The sequence below is a fragment of the Tenebrio molitor genome, chromosome 1 (genome assembly GCF_963966145.1).
Source record: "Tenebrio molitor chromosome 1, icTenMoli1.1, whole genome shotgun sequence".
In the NCBI taxonomy this organism is placed as follows: Eukaryota; Metazoa; Arthropoda; class Insecta; order Coleoptera; family Tenebrionidae; genus Tenebrio; species Tenebrio molitor.
In genome coordinates, this window is record NC_091046.1 from 21,097,706 (window position 1) to 21,124,698 (window position 26,993).

Consider the following 26,993-nt stretch of genomic DNA (forward strand, 5'->3'; position numbering starts at 1 on the left):
TTCTTCTGAATCCAGTGCACTTTTTAAATAGTCTCCAAATGAAAAATTGAGCAAAAATAAGGAGAATTACTGAAAAACGTTATTAATTTTTTTTAAAAGAATGAAGCGATTTTTCAAAAAACTGAGACAGTAGCCCCGTGAGATACGTTAATGTTTAACAAAAAATATAGTCACCATAGCTTCAAACATAAAACTGTGGAAAAATAATTAGAATCCGTTTAGCGCGCTTTACCATTGCTTGGCCAACCACTAGGCAACAGCCTTAACGATGATTTATTTGTAAGACTGACATTTCTCTTTACTTCAAAAATTAAATTTAGTTGTCATTTGTGCCGTAACCGTAACAACGGCAGCAAAAATAACGGCCTCGATCGGATAATTTTGAATAACGACCTTCCTAGACTGTTATAGGTGTCATATCAATCAAGCATTGAGTACTGATAAATCGTAATAACAGTATGGTATAAAGAAAAAAAAAATAGTTTTATACTCCTATTTTCCTTTTGCAAGTGCCTTTTGGTAAAGGTAGATTTTGATTGGAACTTGGCATTAAATAAATATTCACTACGTGCTAACTTACAATCATTCGCTACAACCTACAATACTTAATGACAACGTCAGTCAATTCAAAGAGGGGTTAGAATCAGATAAGAGTTATTGTTGACTCAAGTTGCAAAAAACCACTTTGCATTTGCAACAGCACTTTTATGGCATTAGTCATTTGAAATTACTTTAAAATTGTACTTATATGGAAAATATTCAATCTAAACTATGATTTTATGGTCCCTTTGTGGCTTTATTTGGTTCAAAAATATGAAAAAAAGCCTGTTGCAAATGACAATTCAGTCATTTATTACACCGTATTTATGAACCGATTTTTGTGAAGTTCGGAAGATAGGTATTCTAGTGAATGAAGAACATATTACTGGTAAAAAATTGTCCGATTAATAAAAAATGTCATTTTAAAACATTTTCCTTTATTTGAATCTATACAAAACTACTGTCCGTTTGTTATTTGTTGGAAAACATGTATCTACACAAATTAACCGTTTCTACTTCAAGAAAACATCAAATGAAAATACAAATGTACATGAAAAAAATATAGAAAAAATGTTTCCGACAAAAAATCAATTATTTTTATTATTATTATTAACGGTAATACAATGTAAACAAAGATATATTCGTACATCATTACCTTGCAATGTTACCGTAGTGGATTTAAAAAAAAAATTCGATTTCCAAAGCTTCTAAATTCTCTATTATGCAGGATTAGATATTGATAGTGAGTGATCTTGTACTTTGTGATAATATGTACAATTAGAGGTGGCTGTCATGACAATTTCATACATATATTTCAAAATAATTGACCTGTTAAGTGCCACTTTCAAAGACCGCTAAATCAGCAAATAAGTACAATAGAATTTTTTTAACATTTTTCTGACGTTTACGGTAATCTCTTCTACACCGTAGTGCACCGTTAGTACGCCATTTTTGGGACACCTGTAGCAATATTGGTAAATTTTAAAACAGAATCGCACCAATTAATTAATTTTATTATAAGTATATCACTGCATGGGTACCTACGTTGGACTAGCCACTCAACCACACAGGCGCGGATCCAGCCTTCAAATTAGGTTGTGGTCACAGCTGATCACAGGCACCTATAGGTAGGGTAACCTATCTGTACATACCTACACCGCAGAACTTCAAGATACCTCTACAGTCACGCGGCAAATGAATTAATAATAGTAAATAAATATACAGGCTGTCTCAAAATTCGCGAATTCCGAATTCAGAGCGTTGTAGGGGATCACTTCAGTAGTCCAAATATGGAAATAAAAACAAATCGGGACTCCCCCATAAAGATACATTGGTCTGAAGGTGCACTCTTTGAACTGCGTTTTCTTTAAATACAGGCGGAAAAGTTCAGTATTTATTGTTATTTATGGTGTAGATGATTGTGGAAAATAATAACGTAACGGTACATAATACACTATATATTACATTAAAACAAAACTATACTGGGTGCCCCAAAATTCGCGGAACAACGTAGTAGTATGTTCTTAAGTACCTAGTCATTAAGATATCAGGTAAAAATGTTTAAAAAAATCAATCGTTTTTTTTTTTTGTAGAAGATGTGGACCTATTCGTTACACTAAATGAACTGAAGGGGAAACCATTGAACACATCATTTCTTCTTGCACCGTTTTGGCTCAAAGCGAATATAAAAAACGTCATGATATATTCGCAAAAATTATACACATGAATTTAGCAGTTAAATTAATTTATTAAAGGATACACAACCACATTACATTTATAAACCAGAAAGTTGTTTAGAAAATGACAATTACAAATTATATTTTGATCGCACAGTTTTAACTGACATTCACATTCAGTATAACAGACCAGACATTATTATTTTAAATAAACAACAAAAGCAAGCATATCTTTTAGATGGACACAGGTAAATTGCGCACATGGTCAAAATTGTTCAGGGGTTTTGACCAGGTAGCTGCAACCAAGGGATTAGCATCGTTCAAGTGTCGCTCGCATTTCCAACGCATGTCAATCATTTAATTCTATCACTTCAGTAAAAACTTTTATTCGGCGCATCCAAATATCTTTAATTTTGTCAATGTTCTTATTACATTTCAGACTAACGTCTAAATTAAAATTAGAAGCGCCAATGTTGAGAAAAAAACTACGTAGCAAAATCATAAAGAAGCAGTTGTTCTTAGAGGAACGCATTAATTTATATAAGAACAATTCTACTTCTGAATTACATTCAATTATGTAAAAACTGTAAGTTACCGCAATTTACCTACAGAACCCTGAGATGCAACGCCTAATGGCAAAAAATATTTTTTCCTATAAGTCTGATATATTTATATATTTATTTCGGAGTGTTAAAGCCCAAGTGGTTAAAATAATATCATTATCTAGTCCTGAACGAGAATTATTATGACCGAACGCCCGTCCTTACCACTGGTGCGCAATTTACCTGTATTTGAAAGGACACTTCAGGTTCCAGAATTTTAAATTTGACCAGTGTGCGCAATTTACCATATCCCCTTTTAGATATAGCTGTTCCAAATTCACACAATATAACACAGACATATAATACAAAAATGAATAAATATTTAGAACTCTCCGTTGCTATGAGAAATCTTTGGTGTTTAGAAAAAAATTCGATTTTACCATTTATAATTTCAGCAACAGGAATAGTACCGCAATCTCTTTTTAAAAATTTAAAAATTTTGGACTTAGAGAACACATTGGTGGTTGAAATTCAAAAAGGTATATTATTATACTCATGTCACATCGTGAGGAAATTCCTTAACATTGACACAGAACATAAAACACAAAAAAGTCAAAATGTGGAGGCGAGACGCCGGTAATTATGTTGATAAGGACTGCACTATTACTTGATAGTATTATCCGTAATACTGTATGTACTCCGGCAAAATTGCCGTGCCGCCGGGTGGAGGTGGGATACGAAGCAAACCTGATCACAATCGTTCAGAATTATTAGGCTAGTAAAAGACAAATAGTCAAAATCTTTTTTAATATTTAAAATAAATGAGATCAAAGCTGCACCTTTTGAGCCCCCATATCTTCAAATCTAAGAGGTATAGTATATTTTCTAACATGAGTTGACATTGCCTCATTGAGTTGTTCCGCGAATTTTGGGGCACCCAGTATAAAAGAAAGAAGATTAGAACCTAATAATAATTATCTCAACTCTCTAAAGACAACATTAAAAAGCATGACAATCTAATAAAAAATAAAAGAAATATATTTATACAGTTATTTACTTTTTGAAGTGAAACTTTTTATGGGAGGGGTTTGAAATTCTGATCGGCAACCTTTTTGTGTGACGAAAAGTGGTGGGGGTAAACACTGTCTCGCACAACGGTTGCGCCAATATTTCCATCTCACTTAATTTGGAGTCTATGTAAGTTAATCTGTTTGACACGATACAATAGTTATTTATGTTTTAAGGGCGTAATGAAGGCGTTTGTGGCCCGCGGCGTGACATTGGGGCTCGAGACGTCAGTCGAGAGCCATAACACGCTAGGGTCACAAACGCTAATTATGCCCGTGGTACATACAAAATTTTATGTCCGGTCGAAGTTTTGAATTTTATAATAATTTAGGTAGATTCAATTTTAAAATAACGACACAAAAATCAGGAAGGTGGAATAAGCCAGTTATTGTTATTACTGTAGTAACAGCATAAACAAGGGCGGCAAAAACTTTTTCTCCCTACCGGTTAGAAATGTAGGCTGTGGATACCTCATTTGAGGTGAGAAAATTCAACTTTCTCGCTAAGGTAAGAAAGTTAATCATGAAATGTTTATGGTAAAACTGTACCAAAATACAAATGTCAAAAGTGTCAAAAGTGAAATAAGTTATTGATAAATGAAAGCCAATTCAATGAAGTAAGTTGGTAGGTCAATCATATAATCTGGAAAATAAACAGATAAGCTAGGTAGGTAGATTACTTTACCCTGTTTATATCAAATTTTCGAACAAACCTCAAATCTTCAAATGCGATGACAAGTTAATTAAACAAATAACACAGGCTACTATTCAATTCTCAAAATTTTCGTTTTAATCACGAATATAACCATCTTTTTTGACTTTTTTCAACAAAGTTGTGCCGGTAGGGAAAAAAATTGTATTCAAACCTTGTTAAGAAAGTGTCCTTGCAGACCTTAGGCACTTACAAACCTCGTCTACGACTCGGTTTATAATCTTTGCCTGCGGTCTGCAAGAAACCACTTTCTTACCTTGGTTTGAAATATACTATTACAGCCCGGGGCTATAATATACTGAATTACGCCCTAAAAACTAGTCCATAAGTAGGCAAAAATTGCCCGATCAGACATAAACATCTTTTAAAATTGTGTATACTTCCTCTGTTTTAATTTGGAAGCTTAAAAATGAACAATGAGTTACGCATTTCGATATTGTTAAGTGTTATCGTTCAAATATACAGGCTGATTCACGTAGCCCGTTCATTAGAAAATTTCTGATTTCCCCAAATCATATTAATATGAAAATTGGTAGTTCATTATAATCGACTACTCCAAATTCAAATGAAATATTTTCAAAATGGTGGCACTTCCGGAAATACCGGAAATCGACATTTTTAAATGGAAAGGCCTCATTTTGACTTCACATTTCGATTCTACGTTAAATTTTGCGTTTAGAACGTCTTTTTGTCAACACTTATATGTCATTGTTTTTGACCTATGTCATCTTTTTTGCAAAAAAGCGAGGTTGCAGGGCTTCATTAACAAATTTATAACTTTTGAACCATCGGAAATAAATAATTGATTTTTTTTTTACTTGAATTCTTTGCCCCATTAGTGAATTTTTTTTTTGTTTCATACGCCTACTGAAATTTTTCAAAATTGCTAATCAAAAAATGTCAAAAACCACATTTTTTTAAATGGCAACCACCATTTGTGACACTAGATATAAATGTAAAATTTAATTCTAAGCCTACTTTTATTAACATTGTGTATGCCTATTCCCAGCCGTTTTGGCGTAATTTCGATTTTTTGAGTAAAATATTCTTTTTTTTTATGAAACAATTGTTTTATTTGAGTTTTTATTCAAAAATCACATGCAATAAACAGTAGATAACAACGAAATAATAAAAAATAAGCAAATTAACAAAAAAATATTTTCAATGAAATCTTTTACATTAAAATATTTTTTTGTTAATTTGCTTATTTTTTATTGTTGTGTTGTTATCTACAGGGTCTCTATAAATGATTGTCGGGTCCAGCCAGCCATGGAAACTTGTCAAATTTTGAATGTGCCGCTTTGTTCGGCAAATAATGAATGTCACATTTTCAGGTTAGGTTGTTGGCTTTTAACCAGACAAGTTTCAACTGTGCTTTACTCCTGCTAACATTAATGTAATGTTCCCACAGGGGAACAATTATTGCCCCCATCGTGTCACCACACAGTGTACAGAAATTGGTATGAGAACAAATCCAAACAGATAAATATTGAGAACACCTTGTCCCCGGATATCTGTAGAGTCTTTTTCACCATTTGTTTCAAATCCTCGACTATTTCATCAGATGCTGGTGGTCGTCCTGATGATTTACCCTTGCTAATTGTTCGGATTGTTAAAAATCTGTTCACTGGAATTCATTTTTACAAACAGATAATTCCCCATTAATAAACCTTCCATTTCGAAAGTAAAAAACAACAATGAACATGTTCTGTTCAACAGAATAAAACCTTTGTTAAGAAAATAAAGCTAAAATAAAACATAAAACATTAAAACATAACCTCACAAATTTTGCCAGTCCAGTCTGTTTACCTCTAAAAGCGGACGTAGGTACTTGCAATTTTTATTGAAAAATACAGTGTTTTGGTGTTTATTAACTGTGATTAACTGAACGAAAACTCGACTGACAAGCGCAAACAAAACCTCATTAATGTCAGAAGTGACCGTGAAAACGAACTAGAATTTGGCATCGGTTTCAAAAAAGCGGAACAGTAAATTTTTTTTCCAAGGCTGGCTTGACCAGACAATCATTTATAGAGACCCTGTAATATTTATTGCAATGCTATTTTTGAATAAAAATTCAAATAAAAACTAAACTAAACGGCTGCAAATAGGCATACATAATGTTAATAAAAGTGGCCTTAAAATTTGATTTTACATTTACATCTAGTATCAGAAACGGTAGTTGCCATTTAAAAAAATGAAGTTTTCGACATTTTTTAATTATCAATATTAAAAAATTGCAGTAGGCATATGAAACATAAAAAAACGTCGTTGATAGCGCAAAAAAACGGCCAAATCTTTGGCAAGTCAGTAAAGCAAAAACAAATTATTTATTTCTGATGGTTCAGGAATTAAAAATTTTTTAATGCAGCCCTGCAACCTCACTTTTTTGCAAAAAAGATGACATAGGTTAAAAACGATGACAGATAAGTACTGATAAAAAGACGTACTAAACTCAAAATTTAACGTAGAATCGAAATGTGAAGTCAAAATGAGGCCTTCCCATTTAAAAAAATAAAGGTGGCGTCGATTTCCGGTATTTCCGGAAGTGCCACCATTTTGAAAATATTTCATTTGAACTTGAAGTAGTCGATTATAGTGAACTACCAATTTTCATTATTAATATGATTTTGGGAAATCAAAAAGTTTCTAATGAACGAGCTACTTGAATCAGCCTGAATAATTTTGTTGTAAATATGCCTAAGTCAGGCGCAGAAAGAACAAGAGCGTGGCCTGAGAGAAAACGTACGAGTGAAGTGACAGTTCAGAATGTGAAAAAAACGGTGTAAATAATAAAGACAATGAACCAGCAACTAGCACCTCGGCTCAGCCACCTCCTCTTGCACCTATCAGTGATAATTTACAATATTCTGATTTCCCTCTTCCCTGTAATACAAAAGTTTCACTTCTATCGTGCGTCTTTACGACACACTCTCTTTTTTTTTTAATCCGCCACATAATCCGTTTTATTTCAATGCGAAAACCTAAGACATTACATTAACTACTACTATATTTATTTAAATTACGAATTCGATTTTTCTTTTCTTTTTCGCAAATACAGGGTGTTGGCGAAGTTGAGGCGTTCCTTTTAACAAAATCACCTTAGTAAAATGTGTACGGCAATGAAGATACAATAAGTTAATTTTTCCGAAATTTTTGAAACCGGTCCTGCTCAAATTTGCGCTGATTTGTTAGAAATTAGAATTGACAAAAAAATCAAATGAGCATGGACGTTAATCAAAAACACTGTCAGAGTTAGCATCTAATTAGTCGGAATGGCTTTATCATTATGAAAATAATGAGCTCTCAGATATGTTGCTCATGTATGGGCAATGTTATCACGTTATCAGAATGCAGAGTAGGTACGCTGAGCGATTTCCAGAAAGACACCATCCTGGGCCACGTCAGTATTAATCTAGTACAGCGGAGAAATAGACAGGACCGGACTCAAAATTTTAGAAAACAATAAAAATATACAATCAGTTATCTCCGTTAATACAAACATTTTACTAAGAAGATTTAGGCTAAAATTCTTAAGAATAATGTATAGTACAGTTGCGGCCGTTGAAAACTCAGACACTTTGACAACGCCAAACTTTTAGCTTTGTAAATGGTATTGAAAGTGACGTTTCTCAAAATGTCACTCAAACATTATCCACATTAATTTCTCTCGCAATGGCTCTTATACTCACACCGTCCCTCAGTCAAACACATTTTTGCAAATCAGATAATTGCGGCATTTCAAAAGTTACGCGCGATTCTGACCTAATATGTCAAATACTGACACTGACTTTATAATCCTTAATGAAAATCCTGTTTACACTAATCAAATTTCGGAATTTATACAGAGTGTTTAAGTCTTTCCTGTCTGAGATTTCAACGGCCGCAACTGTACCTCGTGTTACAAGGAATGGCTCAACTTCGAAAACACCCTGTATATCGATGATCTCATCAATGTCATAGATTGAAACATTAAAGTATATTCGAGATTTAGTTTTTTGTGTGGACGTTTTTGCAAAATGTTGGATAGATTATGAAAAATTTTTGAGTGATTTTTCGGTAGATTTTATGCGAGTTCGGTAGATCTACCGAAAATTCGGTAGATCTGGCAACGCTGCGACTGTTCTTTTATCTCTTACATTTTCAAAGCTGTTTTAAAAACACATGTTTCTAGTTTTACGCTGAAAAGAGAAGCCGGGAACGCCCAGATAATAAATCTATCCCCTAATGATGATAGTACAATACAGCACAAGTGTCTGCTGATCGGTTGTGACTGGCTTCGTTGGTGTTCTCCCAAGGACCCGGCGTTTCCGAAGAAAATTATTTGATTTAGACGTAAAAACAGACCGGGTAAAATAAGAATTTACTCGATTTGACGATTGTCGACCGTCCAAAAAGGTTGTGGTCATGACCATCCGCCACTGCAACCACACTATACTTGGGCCAACCAAGGAGGTTAAAGTAAGAGGAGGGAAAGCAAGTTTGAAAAAGTGATGCCACCCGCCAAAGCGTGCAGAGCCATAAAAGGTTGCTAAACAAGGGTGGTTGGTGGGGATGGTACCAGTGGCGTATAAAAGACGGGGCGCACAGATGCATTTATTGTAATTTGTAACATAAAGTACATGAAAAAAATTAACAAAAATAAAAGAAGTAAATTTATAATTCAGAAAAAACTATAAGTACATGACGGGGCGCACTGGAGCATTGTTGCGGGGGTTAAAGGAACGCCACTGGCGCCAAAGCGATGCGATACCCGGTGGGCCGTTCAAGGACGTTCGCGGTCATAAAAGGTTGCTGGAGAAGGAAGGATTGGCATCACTTTCAATGCATCACCAGCATAGGGCGCTTTCCCTCCTCTTACTTTAACCTCCTTGGGGCCAACCAACAGATATAGTAATAAAACCGCCCCCTAGTGCCCGCGTATTTTAAATAGCAGCTTCCAATTGGCTTATTCAAAACGTGCGCAGATTTTCGAAAGCCTGATGTACATCCACAAAAATTACTTGACGGCATCCGGCATCTCATTCGTTTCAACATCGCTTCGGGAGTTTGACCACGTGTTTATGTTTGTTTGTTTTCCTTGGCATTTTTCGATTTGTATTACAAAATAGTTTTTTTTCAAGACTTATAAGAATGACAAATGGCAAAGAACCTGCTATATCGTATATCGTATATCGTATATCGTTCTACGCAACTAGGCCACATCCCCTTTTTTTTATTACTATATCTGTTGGTTGGCCCAGGTATAATCATTGGCCAAGAAACGCTATACCTACTCCATTAGACGTGAAAGGACACACACACACAGAGAGAGAGAGAAAGAGATATTACTGCCATACCCTTGGTAAGAGTCAGAACTTCCGTAAAAGCCTTTTGACATATTCTGAGCTTTAGAAGGCAAACTTTCAAGCAAACACATCAGACATCAACGTCATTAGGATTTATTTATTATACCTACGCCTATAAAAAACAATTACATTTCTGTCCTTGCTACTCTTGCTGGAAGCAGATACTCAAATATTAGGTAGTTTCCCCTTATAGGTAATAGAAGCATAATTCGATCATATGTCCATACATACAGCCTGTAATCTGTAATCAAAATGCACTGAGATATTTAAAACCCGAAAGTACTGAATACTCCCGCATCAACGGAAAAATATGCTTTTTTTTGGAAAAATTAGGAACAAATAGCGTGGCAATTTACACAATAAATTGTGGATACGCCACTGTCTTGGTTTTATACTGGGTGCCCCAAAATTCGCGGAACAGCTTAATAGTACAATCACGGCCACGGAATTTCGTCAGTCATTGTCATTCAACTGACATTAGCTGTAAAACAGGTTTTATATATTTCTAATCCCACATTGGAATTTTTGATATGGATGTCAAAAACGTTACTGGTGGCATTTTGGTTTTTATTATGCGTGACAGAATTTCTGTCACGAAAACTTTGAATGTCAATCATAATGACAATAAAGCCTAGGCTACACAAGTTTTTTTGAATTGACAGTAAAATAACTGACGAAATTCCGCGGCCGTTACTGTACGTTTTTAAGTAGGCATTAAAATATCAGGTAAAAATGTTTAAAAAAATCAATCTTCTTTTTTGTAGAAGATAGGGACCTATTCGTTACACTAAATGTGGCAACATTTAAAAACATTCTATAGTCGTTTTCAATGACATCCGTGCTGTCAGTATTATTTTTAATATGTTGGTGCAGATTGTACACACAAATTCATAACTAGTATATTCATAGTATGTACAATGAGGGACATGGAATCCTGGGCAGTCTGTTATTGTCATTTCAAAAAGTGTCAATGTAAATGCACCTTTACCGTCATTATGATTGATATTTTCAAAAAAACTGTCAACTTGGTTATGAGTAGCTAAGGTATGGTTTAGAAATTTTGACAACTGAATCACACATCTGCCCAGTTTTCTGTGTCCCCAACAGTATAAGCAAATCCTAGTTAAAAAAATGTCAAACAAGAAATTGAGGTTATGGTAAAAGAAAATTTGTATTTCGTGAAACATCGACAACAAAAAAGAACCCAATCTTCAACATGGTATAAAACATGGTTAAACTAAGTCATCCTCGGAATCCGAATCAGACTACATATTTTCTTTGATTTGTCGAAAATGATAGATAATAATTTGAATTTATCAATTTGCCGCGTCAAAATTGCCAAATTAGGAAATTAAAAATTACTAAATTGAAAGAGCAAGTGAAGCCAACATACTGTCATATTCACAGCACGGATGTCCTTGAAAATGACTATATGTATCCCAATAGTCTGCAAATTTTTCATTTTTGTTGTGTCCATGGAAATGTTGCCATACGTTATTTGAGGTAAAACGAACATAAAATTACTACCTATAATTGTGTCAAAAATAAATAACTCCCTAGGATTTAGGGATATTCGTTACTAGGTTGCCATAAATTTATCTACTTAGGTTGGAGGCTATGTGGTTTCTGGTGACAAACAAAAGATACCTATCGTAACCGTAAACCACCGAATTCCTTGTAACAGTTGCATATGGCTCTAACGGGTGTTTTTTTTAAATTTGGCGTCGAAGTAGGCGTTGAACTGTCGATTGTGAACGCACTATACAGGTTACGGACCACGGATCAGCTGTTTAAATCTTACGCTTTTACACGAGTGGTGCGGTCTCAATCGACTTTCCATCGCCTACTTCGATGCCAAATTAAAAAAAAACACCCTTTATTTCTCGCTCAGCGATAGATATTTTTTCGTTTCACTATCAATTTTGGTTTCTGGCGGCATATTTAGTTGGACTTAATCTCTTGATTCATAGTAACCAACCTTAGGCATTCAAAATTATTATTGAATATGAAAAACGTTATTTCCCTAAAAGTTCGAATTCTAGGGAGTAATTTCTTTTTGACACGATTATAGTTGGAAATAGGTACTCGAAATAATGAAGAAAATAATTGCAAACCAGTTCACAATCGTTCAGAATTATTATGCCACTGGCTAGTAAAAGATAAATAGTCAAAATCTTTTTTAATATTTAAACTAAACGAGATCAAAGCTGCACCTTTTGAGCCCCCATATCTTCAAATCTAAGAGGTATAGAATTTTTTTATTTCTTAACCACCCGGCGGCACGGCAATTTTGCCGGAGTACATACACTATTACGGATATTACTATTAAGCAATAGTGCAGTGCTAATCAACATAATTACCGGGGTCTCGCCTCCAAATTTTGACTTTGTTGTGTTTTATTATGTTCTGTGTCAATGTTAAGGAACTTCCTCACGATGTGACATGAGTATAATATAATAATATACCTTTTTGAATTTCAACTACCAATGTCTTACCTAAATCCAGATTTTTTAAATTTTTAAAAAGATTTCGGTACTATTCCCGTTGCTGAAATTATAAGTGGTAAAATCGATTTTTTTTCTAAACACCAAAGATTTCTCATAGCAACGGAGACCTCTAAATATTTATTAATTTTTGTGTTATATTATGTGAATTTGGAACAGCTATATCTAAAAGATATGCTTGCTTTTGTTGTTTATTTAAAATAATAATGTCTGATCTGTTATGCTGAATATGAATGTTAGTTAAAACTGTTCGATCAAAATATAATTTGTAATTGTCATTTTCCAAACAACTTTCTGGTGTATAACTAAAATGTGGTTGTGTATTCTTTAATAAATTGAATTTAACAGCTAAATTCATGTGTATAATTTTAGCGAAGATATCATGACGGTTCTTATATTCGCTTTGAGCCAAAACGGTGCAAGAAGAAATGATGTTGTAACATCTAGTTTGTTACATGTTCAAGTTTGCTAATGACAATTAATTTTGTCGCCTCTGAAGTGGGTTTAAAAAAAAAAAAAACATTAATTTGACAAGACAAATGTCGTACCGAACAAATATAAATAATTGTGTGCACCAAACCCCAATTGAGGTAAAAGATAATTTAAGTAGTTGTTTTTTTTACGTTCATTAAATTATTTATCCAGGGTTTTTGATAAATTGAGCGAAAAACTCCAATTTGTTCCGTTCCTGTCCCGTTCCTGTTCCGTGACTGTTCCGTTCCTGTTCTGTTCCTGTTCCGTTCCTGCTCCGTTCCTGTTCCGTTCCTGTTCTGTTCCTGTTTTGTTTCTGTGCACGTTTGCCGTTGAATTTAAATAAGGTTTATAGTTTAGTTTTCGTTTGATCGTTTATAAATTAAGTTAAATTTTGTCAGCCAAAGCTTTGGTATACATCCTTTAACCGGATTTGTTAGTATTAATTTCGTGTTAATTAATCTTTTGTGTTATGAATTTAAATTATTTTTTTTTGTAATATATTATTTATTATTCGATTCTTTTAGACTTTCTTCCCAGTCAGGAAGTCGTTCCTATTTTCTTTTGACTGTGGTGGCGCCCAACAGTATTTGTTATCCCCTTAGCTAGACCACCGAGCTCGCCGGCGAACAGCTGCCGAAAGGAAGACCGATTTTTTTTAGGTTACAATATGTTCAATTGTTACCCCTTCAGTTCCGCAAATCCTACATTTATCAATGATCGATTGCAAACCGCATATGTGTTTTTTATAATTTCTTGTATTTATAACACGATCTTGTATTGCAAATATAAAACCCTCCCTCTCAGGGTGAATATTTGATTTCTTAAGCCCTGTAAAGTATCTCCCATGTAAAGACTTCTGATTTATATTTGCTATAGTGTCAAGTATATTTGGCTTAACAATATCTGAAATTATATTATCACTTAAATTTAAAGGTGTGCAATCTTTATTGGCTGAAACCAAAGCATTAAAAAAGGTGTTATCACGAGCTCTATTGAGGAAATAATTCTTTAGTCAAGCAATTTGATTGTGTTGCAGTATTTCTAGATTTGAAAAACCCCTACCACCATTTTCGCGTGGTAAATTAAATCTTTCAATAGCAGATTTAGGGTGATGTTAACTAAATTTGGTAAAAAGAACTCTGGTTTTAATGTTTATATTCTGTAAATTAGTTTTGGACCATTTTATAACACCAAAAGAATAGGTCAGTAATGGAACAGCCTATGTATTAACTGCTTTAATTAAATTATTACCGTTTAATTTTGATTTTAAAAGATTAATTCTTAAATAAATTTTCTTTTATTCTTGAGTGTTGAATATGATTTGATTGATTTAATACCTAAATATTTATAAAATTCTCCTTTATTTAAAATTTTAATGATTTCTCCTTCTTTAGTTATATATTCTAAATTTTCGTAATGACCGCGACATATTGATTGTGTTTTACACTTATCAATACCAAAACTCATGCCAAAATCATTTGAGAAATGTTCAGTTATTGTTAGTAAAGATAAAATGTGATTCTTTTTAGATGCATAGAGTTTTATATCATCCATGTAAAGAAGCTGATTTAATTTGGATAGTGTTGTATTATTAAGTCTAATATTGAAACCATATCCAGTGCTATTTAATAGATTTGTCAAAGGATTAATGGCTAGACAAAACCATAAAGGACTTAAAGAATCTTCTTGATAAATTCCCCGTTTAATGCTCGGATTTTAATTTAGTATTGTTTATTGATAAATTTAAAATAGTTCTCCAAAATGTCATAACATGGGATAAAAAGTTAATCAAATCCAAGTTAATTTTATAAATTTTAAGAATTTTAAGTAACCATGGATGTGGTACTGAATCACAGGCTTCTTTGTAGTCTATGAATGCGGTAAAATATTATTATATTATTTTTCTTATTATCTTCCAACATTGAGTTGTTCCGCGCATTTTGGGGCACCCAGTAGTAGAAATCAAAAAAGCAATAGTAAAGAAAAAGCGATAGTGTGAATGACAACAAAAGGATCTTTTTAGCATAGGTTGGGTTGGCGTAGGTCAGTTATTTGTTGCAGCTAAACAAACGGTGCAGTGTAGCAGTGTATTAATAATCGCGCATTTGTTGTTAAATTGTTTTTTTGTTCGACACTGTCAGAATTTAAGAATTTTCGCCTGTGTGAACGGATTTTGATAAATATGACAACTTGTCAAAACGAAACGTCAAGCTAATTTTAAAGATTTTTAGAGAATTGGAGCCTTTCGTCGAACAAAGAAACGTTGTATTCAACTCGTTCTTGTGTAATTTGGGATTTTTTGACACTCGTGGACCTTTAAAACTCTCGTTTCACTCGAGTTTTAAACTGGTCCACTTATGCCAAAAAAAGCCAAAATTACACACCAACTCGTTAAATAAATAACTATAAAATGCCAAATTTTACTAACGTGGAATTAACGGATATGGTGGTCGCGTACAGTGCGGCGGTACCGTGTGATCATTTAAATTTATAATTAAAGTAGAGTGAGTTTTTTCTATGATTGCGGATCCTGCCAATTGTAATTGCTGTGTAAATTAGAGGTTATGTAAACATTTTGACGTTTAGGGTTCTCAGGTCAATCGTTTTAATTTAAAAGTAATGAAGCACCAGTTTTATTGACAATCATAGAAAATGTTCAAAGAATTCTCCCCCGACTTGGATACAACTGTTTACTCGGCGTTTCATATCTTGTATTGAATTTTGAAGCGTCACTTTGACAATTCAAATCAAGTTGTCAATGGTATTGCCAATCTAATTTAAAAGTCGTAGCCTACTTTAATTATAAATTTAAATGATCTGACAGTACTATACCAGGAACATTTTCTAGACAGGGTTATATCTAATTCAAAAACGTTTACTTTACTTCAACGGCGCAACGGTTGAGAGACACCGGAAAGTTCCATCCAAAAACGGAAGATTGTGTCAACAATCGTTCCCAGCGGGTACTGGATGTTGAGCCACATATTTTAGAAGCAGTCGAAGCAAACCTTAGAGCAAGTACGCGAGGGTATTGATCAGTAGCGTAGTAACGGAAGATCATGGCAGAGACCAGATTTTAGAAGCAGTCCAAACAAATCCTGAAACAAGTAGGTACACCAGAGCTACTACTCCAGCTAGGAGTAGTATGACGTACTTTAAAAGAACAAGGCCTTCATCCTTACCACGTACAAAAAGTAGGTACAAATTACAAAGCCAGGAGGTGACATGCGGCGACGAACAACTGCTGGCAAAATATGTAGAAATAGTAGAATTTTTACTTACGGGTTATTTTATTTACCCATGGTACAGGATTCACTTTGGCTGCCAAGATCTCCGGATTTAAGTCCTTGTAGGGGGCATTTAAAACAGCTAGTTTATAGCCAGCCGATAAATTCGGTAGAAGAACTAACACGACAACAAAGATACAATACGATTTTAAACAATACCTTTGAAATTATGTATCTGTCATAATAAGTAAGTAGCAGCTCTGTAGGTGCATAAAAATCATATTTTGCAACTTTTATTTATCAGAATACTTAATAGAAATTTGCATTTGTTAAAGTGACTCTTTTCGTGGATATTAATGGACCATAAAATCTCTAATGCAAAGTAATTGAGCTTAGAACTAGGGTATTATTTTTTGCTAATTTTGATACATACGTTTTCTCATATGTAATTTTGTTTCTAAAATATAGAAAGAAATTTAACAGCACGGTGTAGTTGAAACCATATTGTCGACTGCATTGATTCAGAAAATTGTGATCTAATTGTGTTGTGCGAATGCTGTAAATGAGACACCGCCCCGCTAGATTTGCGAGAAGCGCACGCCCGGCATCGCGACGCTTTGTGTTCCAGTGGCTGCAAGTTGATGTGATATCGCGGTGACGGACATGACAGTGGACATGGCATAAACTTTTTGCGATTAAGGAAATGACTAGAAATTAAATGCTTGACGCTGATAATAGTAACAACGCGTTCTTGAGTGTTATGTCTAATAATTTTGAAGGATTGAGTTTTAATGTGTTCGTGAAGTGAAGCATGTTGTTGTTCCTGATAGTGGGGACTCTTGTAGGTAGGCGACATATTGACTTATTGTCTATAAATATTTACATTTTTTTCTTAGTGTTTGATAACAACAGTTTTGTTTATCCTCAATAATAGGTTGTAAACGCATTACAATTTTAAAATAGTCAAGTATTGAATTAGTTTCAAATTAAGATGTTAAAACGACAAAGGGGATGCTCTTAATATTCAGATTTACAACAATAAAAAAGTTATAACAATGACAAGTCTTATTGTTTATTATAATTTTTTTAGAATAAAACGAGTAAATTCTTTTAAAATTGTGTTTAAAGCTAATTTTTCGACTTTGTCTTGGGAAAAGCTTGTTGTTGGTAGAATGTTTAAATTGAATAATATTACTATAATATATAATTATATTTATATAATTCTGATAATAATTAACGCACTTGTTTTATGTAAGACTACTAAGCAAAATGGTTAAATTCGATTTTTACAATTTTTAATAGTGAATTGAAAGGTCTTTTTTTAATTTAAATGCAAGTTTCCAAAGCAGTGCTGATTTTCATTTAAAAACAGCCAGTAAACACAATGTAGTTTCTAGGATCTACAACAACGTCATAGTCAGTCGTTGCTGAACTACTCTTTTCATTGATATTTTTTAATTACATATTAAAAAACTAATTATTCGCCTTTTAGTAAAAATAAATTGTTTTCTTATGTATTTATTTTGACATAATTTTTAACATTGTGTATAGTTTGTCCAGCGAGAGATTGGTTGACATAAAAGTCATTAAATTCTACGTAGAGCAAGGAGTAGCTAGCGCACGTAAAATTTGAAATATATCATTCAAGCAGTAACACTTTTGCCATGAAATTATGCTCTAATGAATGTATTCTAGTGCATTTTGTAGTGTTGGGTTAATTTAATACAATTTAAAATCTCCCAATCTCTCGCTGGACGAAGTTTACCTCTTGATAAGTATTACAAACAAGTAAATTTTACATTTTAAAGGTTGAAATTGTTCTTTTTGGTAACGGTGAATTATACAGTTAGCGGCAAAAGTATGGAATAAATTCCTTAAAAATTAAACTAAATTAAAAAAAAAATCTTTGGATAGGTCAATTTTAGTTTATAAAAATACATGTTTTAGTACCAAAGAAAATTCCAAGTAGTCATTTGTTTTCGAGTGATGACGTCATTGATACTTTTTTTAAATGGAAACCCCCAATTTTTTTTCTTGATTCTGATATCTCTTTTAATTGTCTAAATGACAGTATAAAAATTTTGTTACCTTACATAAGGAAATTTTTGAGAAAAAAAAAAGTTGGAAAAAATAAATTTTATAACGAACAATGTACAGTGGCGAGCACGGAATTTCGCACACATTGGACATTTCACTGACATAATTTTATTAAAATGAGATACTGGCGGCAGTTTCGTGACAGTTTATGTGAAACATCAGTCATGATCACATATATCATGATTGATTATAATGACAATAAAGCTTAGACTAGATAGTTTTTTTTAATGACATACAAATTGGTGTGCGAAATTCCGTGCTTCCCACTATACTATGTAAAGGGTGTTTTTTTTAAATTTGGCGTCGAAGTAGGCGTTGGAGAGTCGATTGAGAGCGCACCACTCGTGTAAAAGCGTAAGATTTAAACAGCTGATCCGTGATCCGTAACCTGTATAGTGCGTTTACAATCGATAGTTCGGCGCCTACTTCGACGTCAAATTAAAAAAAAACACCCGTTACAATGTACTATTCCGGACACAGAATCTTGGCCAACATTTTTTAGACATTTCTAAAAAATATGATGTAAACCAGTCATTAGTGTCATTAATAAATGACCATTATTAAAAATCACTTTGAAGTTTTTCTTGTGACATCAAAAAAGCAGGGAAATGGCATTATTGAGTCAAAAGTTGGGTTATATTCAATAAAGGCCAGTTCACACATATTTGTCAGTTAAATGTCAGTTGTGGCCAAAATTTCGTGTCCGGAATAGTACGTGTTTGCTCTCAAAGATACCCAAATAGACCTATTTCTAAAGTTTCTGTCTAACGTTGATTTCTTCCAATATTTCTTCTTATAACTTTACATAGAGCACAAATTATCATTTTTATTTTTAAATGAAACTACTTTGATTCCTTATTTGTAAAACGTTTAACATAGTCTCTAGCAATTTGAGCTTTTGGTATAACATTCAATTTTCGCGGGAATCCTACTGTGAACAACCCTGCAAGCATTTTGATGAAATATTTTTACATTTATAGAAGAATAATTTTTATTGCGTAGGTATGCTTTTTTGACATTATCCATCTGTCTTTCTTTTTTTTTTTAATTAAAAGTCAATTGAGTTAACAAAATATGAAGCCTTGGTTTTATTTATTTATTTTTAATTAAATCTTAACACGTGTTTCCCCATTGTTGGTTGAGTTCGATTTTTTTATTAGTTTCTAAATTTTAACATTATTTGTTACGTTTGAAGTAAAATTTGTTATTTTCTCAAAAAAAAAAAATGTTATCCAAGGTACCTAGGTTTAACAATTAATTTCAAAATTATCGAGTACACCTCAAAAATCAATAAGTCGATTTATTACAGTTTTTTCCACATGTAAAGATGCCTTTTTGAAATTTGAGTGTCATATTTTTTATGTAGGTTAGGTAAGTTTTATTTTAGATAATTTAGAACATCATAATAGTGTCTGATTTATTCTCTGCACGGTGCTCTTGGCGATGTTATACAGGGTGAGCAACAATAACTGTTTCAGTTGGCAAAAAAAAAATTTACATGACATCTTCAAGACTGTGAATTGTACCTATTTCGGTTTGTTTTATTGACACTATTGACAGCTGGTATACATTTCATATTTAAACATCTTGGTTTTTGTATTCTTTTATTAATAAAATGGTTTTCTCGTTGGAACATGACATAAAAGTCACCAAAAGTCACCAGAATTTATTGCCAACTCAATCAGTAATTGTTGCTCACACGGTAGTAGTGGGCTAGAGACCATTTCATCTAAGAAGTACATGATGACTCATCGAAATCTGACCGTAGGACGCTAGTCAGCTGACGATCAGTGGCGTAGAAACATTCGATTAGCTAAGGAGTCGATATGGTTCAATTAATTTATATGATTAAAATTCTACCAAATTAATAATTCAATAATGAATGTCATAGTATGATACACAGAGAAAGAAATAACAAAAACAAAACACTTCTGAACGCTAACGGGGTTAAGTTAGAAATAACAATGAGCGCATGGATTCCAGATGGTTGATGGACTCAAACCTCCCCTAAAAATTTGAACATGAACTCGTCCGACGACAACGTGTTCGTGCGCATTGTGTACTTCTTAGATAAAATGATCTCTACCCTCCGGATCGACCACCCTTCTTCTAATTTGGAAAGAATGAGCACTTTCGCGTTTTCGGTTAGATTAGACATTTTGTTTGTCAAAATTGACATTGATCATTGACAAAAAATGTAAGTGCATTTTACACTAGAAAATTAGGTGTACTCTATAATTTTGAAATTAACTGTACACTGCTGTGCAGATAAATCGTGTACACTTCAAAAATCAAGAAATGTGGATTTTCACATTATATTTGTAAATAGATTATAAATTGCCAATGAGATTTAAAAAGTCCCATGTCAAATTTGACAGTGACGCTAATGTTTCTCAAAAGTACACGCAAAACAAAAATTTTAATTTTATAAATAGTAAATTGATATAGGTTTTTCTCTACTAACGGAATGTCTAAGTTGAACATATACATTTTTAAAATTTCTTTCCTTTTCGACATCCTGGAATAATGAAAATTTAGAGTTTGAATTCTTCCTCTTAAGTGTATAAACCGTTCACGTTGTTTTGGCATAAGATTTCATTTTTTAATGTTGGACATTCTGTTTGATTTCGGTCACTAAAGTGCCTGAGATGCTGACTTACCAAAATGTGCAGTTCCGGAATTTTGGCCGTCACTTGTCATTGCATTGACATGAAATGCAGTGGCGGCTCGTCAGGGGAGGCAGTGCCTCCCTAAAAAAAACTGCACAAAAATTTCCTTAAATATATCGGGTGTGTCAAAAAGGACGGACATGTGTTTTAGTGGTATACTATCCGTTTTTTAAACTCCCGCACTGTCAAAGTATTTGCAGGTTGCCGCACTGCCGTTCTGAGACTAGTAATTTTTACTTTAACGTTGGCGCAAAATTTTGAAATTTCAAATTTGAAGTTAAGTTTAATAAATTCACTTTCTTTCATTCAAAGTATTTCTTACACGAAAGGCTGAACAAGAAGAAGATACGAAACGTAAAAAAATACTGTTAACGGCCAGAGAGAAGCAGGGTATTGTTAATTATTGTTTGGAAAGAAGAGAATTAACTTCATTAACATAACCAAACTTTTCTTGTTAACGTTTTTATAACTAGATTTTGTGTACAGGCAACTGAAAAGGCATGTCACCATAGGTAAACTCAAAAAAAAAAAAAAAAAATTTGACACTGACTGCTGCTTTCGGTTACAGAAAAAACTCTCAGAAAGTGAAAATGAAAATGGCAGCAACGCAATAGCTAATTATAGTATTGCCGTTATAACTTTTTATCTGCTCCGCCCACTAAAATTGACCAATCAGAATCAAAGCCAGATTCAATCTGTACAACTTTTCATCACATTTGCCACGTAAAAAATTTAAGGTTAGAATTTTGCTGTCAAGTCCACAATTATTGTTTTAGGTTCTAAAAAATGAAATGTCATTAAGACAATTCGAATGTCAGAAATTTTTACTGTCTAAATCAGATCGTCTTAACAACCTATTTGATTGGTAACTAAGAAAATGAAATGGGCGGGGCAGATAAAATGTTACGTTGTCCTTAGTATAAAAACTACCATATGTAGTTGTCATGGTTAAGGGAGACTCGGGCCAGAAGAAGCGCACGCTTGTGAAAGACTCTGGTGACATTGTTTATTTCTAGAAAGCCGGGAAAATAAAGTTTTTTGTTCGACACTGTCAGAATTTAAGAATTTTCTCCCGTGTGAACGGATTTTGATAAATTTGACAACTTGTCAAAACGAAACGTCAAGCTAATTTTAAAGATTTTTAGCGATTTGGAGCCTTTAAAGGGCTCGTCTAACAAAAAAACGTTGTATTCAACTCGTTCTTGTGTAATTTAGGTTTTTTTTGGCATGAGTGGACCAGTTTAAAACTCGAGTGAAACGAGAACAAGAACGAGAACGAGAACAAAATGTTACATTTGGTTCTTTTTGCCCAGACCCATGGGCATTAGGAACCATTGCCTCAGGCAAAAGTATCCTTAATATAAAATCCCTTTGGGCATAAGAAACCGCATAGTATTTCATGCGACATTTGCAATCAATACTCTTATTTTAGTATGCTTAACACCGAAGATTTGCAGTTATCGCAGATGCAGATGCCAGTGTTATTATCTGCACATAACTGTGCCCATTTCTGACACACATTAATATTACACTCAATCCACGGTTCGCAAGATTTAGAGTTTCCTCATGTGTAATTGCAAACAAGGCAGGGTACTTTTTCTTCATTAGGATCTATTTCTTTTATGGATTCTTTGGGGTACTGAAACGTCATTTCGGTCATTTCTTCGACTTAGTTAGATTTGGTTTTTTATTGTTTTTGAATTTGTCATTTTATCAGGTAATTTAGTTTTTGGCACTTTTTGGTTTGTTTTTGCTTTCTGAGTTCTCAATGCTTCTTTAACGGCTGTACTGCTTTTGGTAAAGGTAATTGGTGTAACACAAACATTGTTTTATTAGGTACATGTTTTCTTAAAGTTGGATATGGATGGAATTCCAAATCATACAGCGGCCCTTTGTATTGAATTTTCCCTTTCATTTATTGCACGAGACATTACTTCTTCTGTGCATCCTTGGGCTCTATTAGTTTTGGGTTTGTACTTGAACACCATTTTTTTTAAATACAGAATATGTACAAAATAATGAATACTACCTACGTTACAACCTATAACGGGCAAAACAGGGCAATTGGAGCCGGCTTCTTTTGCCTGGTTCCTCTTGCCCTATCAACATTAACAACTGTTATTAAAGAAGACTTTAGGGTCGGATTATGAAACCGGCCGTAAGGGAAGGACGTGTATGACAGTGGCAGCGTTAAAAAGTAAAACTTTTCCCGTTTTTACGGTTATTGTTGTCTATCACTTGTGCTTGGGTACTACTTGTGTTGCGTAAAATAAAAAAACCGTGTTAAAAATTCAAATCAGTTTTGCCCGTTCATTTCGTAATGTTTATTATTTAATTTTTAATCCGTAAATAGTAATTGTTTGATACACCACTGGTCACTTTAACGGCGCGCATCTTAAGCTCCGCTCTTGTCCTGTTCTGGTTTGAATCAATCTCTAAAAACTATGTAGTTGTCATGGTTACATTTTTTTTCTCTCAGTCGTTGGCCAATCAAGACGCCTAATAACATTCACACTGGGATGCCACAGCGTACTATGGCGGCCAAAAAATTTTAACCGTCACTATCTTGACATTCATGTAAAGTGTAAATAAACCTTTAGAAACCGTAACCCCACTTTCGATTCTTGTCATTTTGACATGCATATCGTTATTTTGAAAATCGCATGCATAAAATTATAACCAATCAAATTTTGTAATTTTTGCTTTAGCAACCAATAAGACGATGATTTAGTGGAAATCACCATGGACATCACACAACACACTGATTTCCGGAAATCACTCTAGAGAGATTTTCGGAAATCATATCACGCGGCCATTCATTCATCAATACACACTTATAAATAATTTTTTTGTTCGACACTGTCAGAATTTGAGAATTTCCTCCTGTGTGAACGGATTTTGATAAATGTTACAAAAAAAAACTAAAACGAAACTAAAACTAAAACGAAACGTCAAGCTAATTTTAAAGATTTTAAGCGTTTTGGACCCTTTAAGGGGCTCGTCGAACAAAAAAACGTTGTATTCAACTCGTTCGTGTGTAAATTGGGCCTTTTTTGGCATGAGTGGGCCAGTTTAAAACGCGAGTGAAACGAGCGTTTTAAAGGCCCACTCGTTAAATAAACTACTATTATTTATGCGATTTTCTAGCTGAATCAATTTCGAGCCGTTTTGATTTCCAGAAAATATTATTTCTCCCTGTCTCGTTCTTTTAGCGTAATTAGATTAATACGCAAAAAGAAAACGGCTCTTAATAGATTATATATGACAATCAATGTAAACTGTGTAAAGCTCAGATATTCCAAAAATCCGACATGAACGAACAAAATTAGAGCAGTCGTACATAAATAACCTGAGGTTTAATCATAATCAAGACGGTAATCGTAGTGACCATAAAGTATGGCTTACAATTTTTTTTTTTGAAGTGACAGAAATTGACGGCTAAAATTTTTTGGTCCCCATAGTACAGCTGAATTAAAAAAAAACCGGGGAATAAAATTTTTCTTAACGTAAATTTGGTTTTAAGTATTTGTCAATTAATTGTCTACTTGACAGTACTTATCAACAAAGTTTCAACCAATTTACACCGACTTTTTCAATGTCTCATTTCAGCGAAATACATAAAGATAGAATAGTCTCCCAAAATGGTAGGACAGTTATTATGAATATAGCGGTAGAATTTCATTTTATTAAAAAGGAAACGTGAAGGAAGCATACTTTTCGTGTTATTTATTAAAAAAACACAGGTTTCACTGAGTGACAATCACAGTTCGTCCGCCCTAAGTGTGTTTTTTCGACACCTCGTGCGCTGCGATCGAATTCGTTTCCCCGGGCCATGTACTATCGCGGCCACCCAAAAGTGAACGTTTTTTTTTAATAGTTTGATTTTTACTTTAAATCATAGGCGTCCTAAAATGTCAAAGTTTGACACTAGCGTTAAAAAAATTATTGAAACTATTTTTTTTAAATGCCACATCTCATTCCGATTCAGACAGCTAGGGCTATTGCAAAGCTAGAAGAAAATTGGTCGTTGCCTTCTGTGGCGAGAGAATTACATTGTAATAAGACTTGCATCTTCAATATAAAGAGGCGTTGGCAAAAAAACAGGCTTGCAAGGCCAATACGAATAGGTGTTGGAAAGGTTTCTTTACTACAGTTTACTTTCATATAAACTGCTCGACAATTGAAATGGAACGCTTAAAAAAATAGCTGCAAAATATTTTTGAAACAAAAGTTTAAGATAAAAGTTTTTATGTTTGATACTATGTTATTTCACGGTTCACGTGAAACAACATTTTCAAATCTACTTCTTCAAAAAAGACAAGAAATATATAGAATTCAAAAACTTTAACATTAATGTGAAACTACACTTAACAAAAAAAATAAATATTTTTTACAAAATTCACAAAAAAATTAAAAAAAAAACTTGTCTTAATATCTTGTAGGCCCTCCACGTGCTCTGTGCACAGCCAAAACTCTTCGGGGCATACTTCTGATTAAATTATTAATATATTCTCTAGGAATACGTTTCCATTCTTCTCTGAGAGCAATTTCAAGCTCATCTAGTGTGTCAGGGTAGTATAATCGTTCTGACAACTGACGCTGCATACGATCCCACACATGCTCTATAGGATTGGAGTCTGGTGAGTTTGCAGGCCAAACCATTCTTCGAATGTTCTGAGCTTCAAGAAGGTCGTTTACGATTCTTGCTCTATGTGGACGAGCATTATCGTCCATAAAAATAAAACCATCGCCAAAATCTTGTGCAAATGGGATAACAACCGGTAGAAGACATCTTTGAATGTATCTTTCCCCATTCATAGTTTCCCTTCTCAAACAGATAAGCTCAGTGCGGCCATTCAAAATGATCCCACCCCAAACAATTATACCCGCTCCTCCATAAGCCACTTGTGGAGCCATGTTACGTTCATGGTATCGCTCCCCAGGTCTTCTCCAAACAAAAATTCTTCCATCCGAATGGTGTAGATTAAATTTTGATTCATCTGTAAACAGACAATTCTGCCATTCTTCAATTGTCCAATTCATGTGTTCTTGTGCCCAAGCTCTACGAGCAGCGCGTTGAGTCCGTGTTAATAGTGGACATTTTGCACGTCTTCTAGCCCGTAGATTATATTCATGCAGCCTTCTGACAACCGTTCTTGACGAAATCACAACTCCCGTGGCTGCTCTGAACGCATTATTAATTCTTGAAGCATTGTGTGTAGGGTTCCGCCTAGCTAGCAGTCTCACATATTGCGTTTGTGCAGGAGTTGTATGTCTTTGACGACCTCCTCCATGCCGAAAGTCGACGCTATCGGAAATTCTTAACCTTTGTAAGGCTCTATTAATCACGCTGGGGGAGACATTAAAAAATCTTGCCACTCTTCTTTGCGAGACACCATCTTCTACCATTCGCCGGGCAACATTCAAATTGTCAATGCTTAAACGATTGTAAACCATTTTGTGATACTTATTTAATCTAAAAATGCTTTTAACTTAACTTTAGCATCAATTTTTTTTATGCACCAAACAATTACGGAGCAAAACAATGTAATTGGTAAAGAATACGTAATTTTTTGACACATGGCTACTTGATGCGTTTTTTACAGAAAATCGTGGCCTAGCAACGACTAATTTATCATTCAAATCATTTTAAAAAAATTGCGACTTAAAAGTTGCTCATAGATGGAAACATTTTAATTTTTATATGAGTGTTCCATTTCAATTGTCGAGCAGTTTATAATATACCAAGGGACAGATATATTGCCGGAAATTTTTTCGAGCAGTCCTCACACACGAGTGTTTGTAGCAAGAAAATTACACGAGGGCGCCAGCCCGAGGGTAATTTTGAGCGACAAACACGAGTGTTGGACTGCAAGAAAAAATTTCCGGCGATATATATCTGTCCCGAAGTATATTCGGAAGAGAATCGCCCGAAAAGTTTTTTCCCTAGGTCAATTATATCGGAAATTTTCCCTAGGGAAAATTTCCGCTTAATTAAATTGTGATTGGTTGCTATTCAAACAATTCGGAGTTGTGATTTGTCAATATAAATCATGTGACATTTGAGGGCGATTCTCACTTTATTGTATTAATGTGTATGTATTAATTACTTCTCAGCCTCATTTTTATTAAAAATT

General features: G+C 33.8%; 1 protein-coding gene across 22 annotated transcripts in view; it reads left to right on the forward strand.

Moving 5' to 3' along the window:
• The first annotated feature begins 16,726 nt into the window (after window positions 1–16,726).
• The window catches only part of Dscam2 (Down syndrome cell adhesion molecule 2), a 431,544-nt gene continuing 421,277 nt past the window's right edge, over window positions 16,727–26,993 (forward strand). For 21 of the 22 annotated variants that reach the window (XR_011156457.1, XR_011156456.1, XR_011156462.1 and 18 more), the window contains exon 1: window positions 16,727–16,935. Coding sequence is in view for 14 of the 22 variants with exons in the window: in XM_069036617.1 (XP_068892718.1) it covers window positions 16,902–16,935 (34 nt within the window). In the remaining 8 variants the exon portion in view is untranslated. The remainder of the gene's footprint in view (window positions 16,936–26,993) is intronic. The other variant, XM_069036618.1, reaches the window with a different exon arrangement.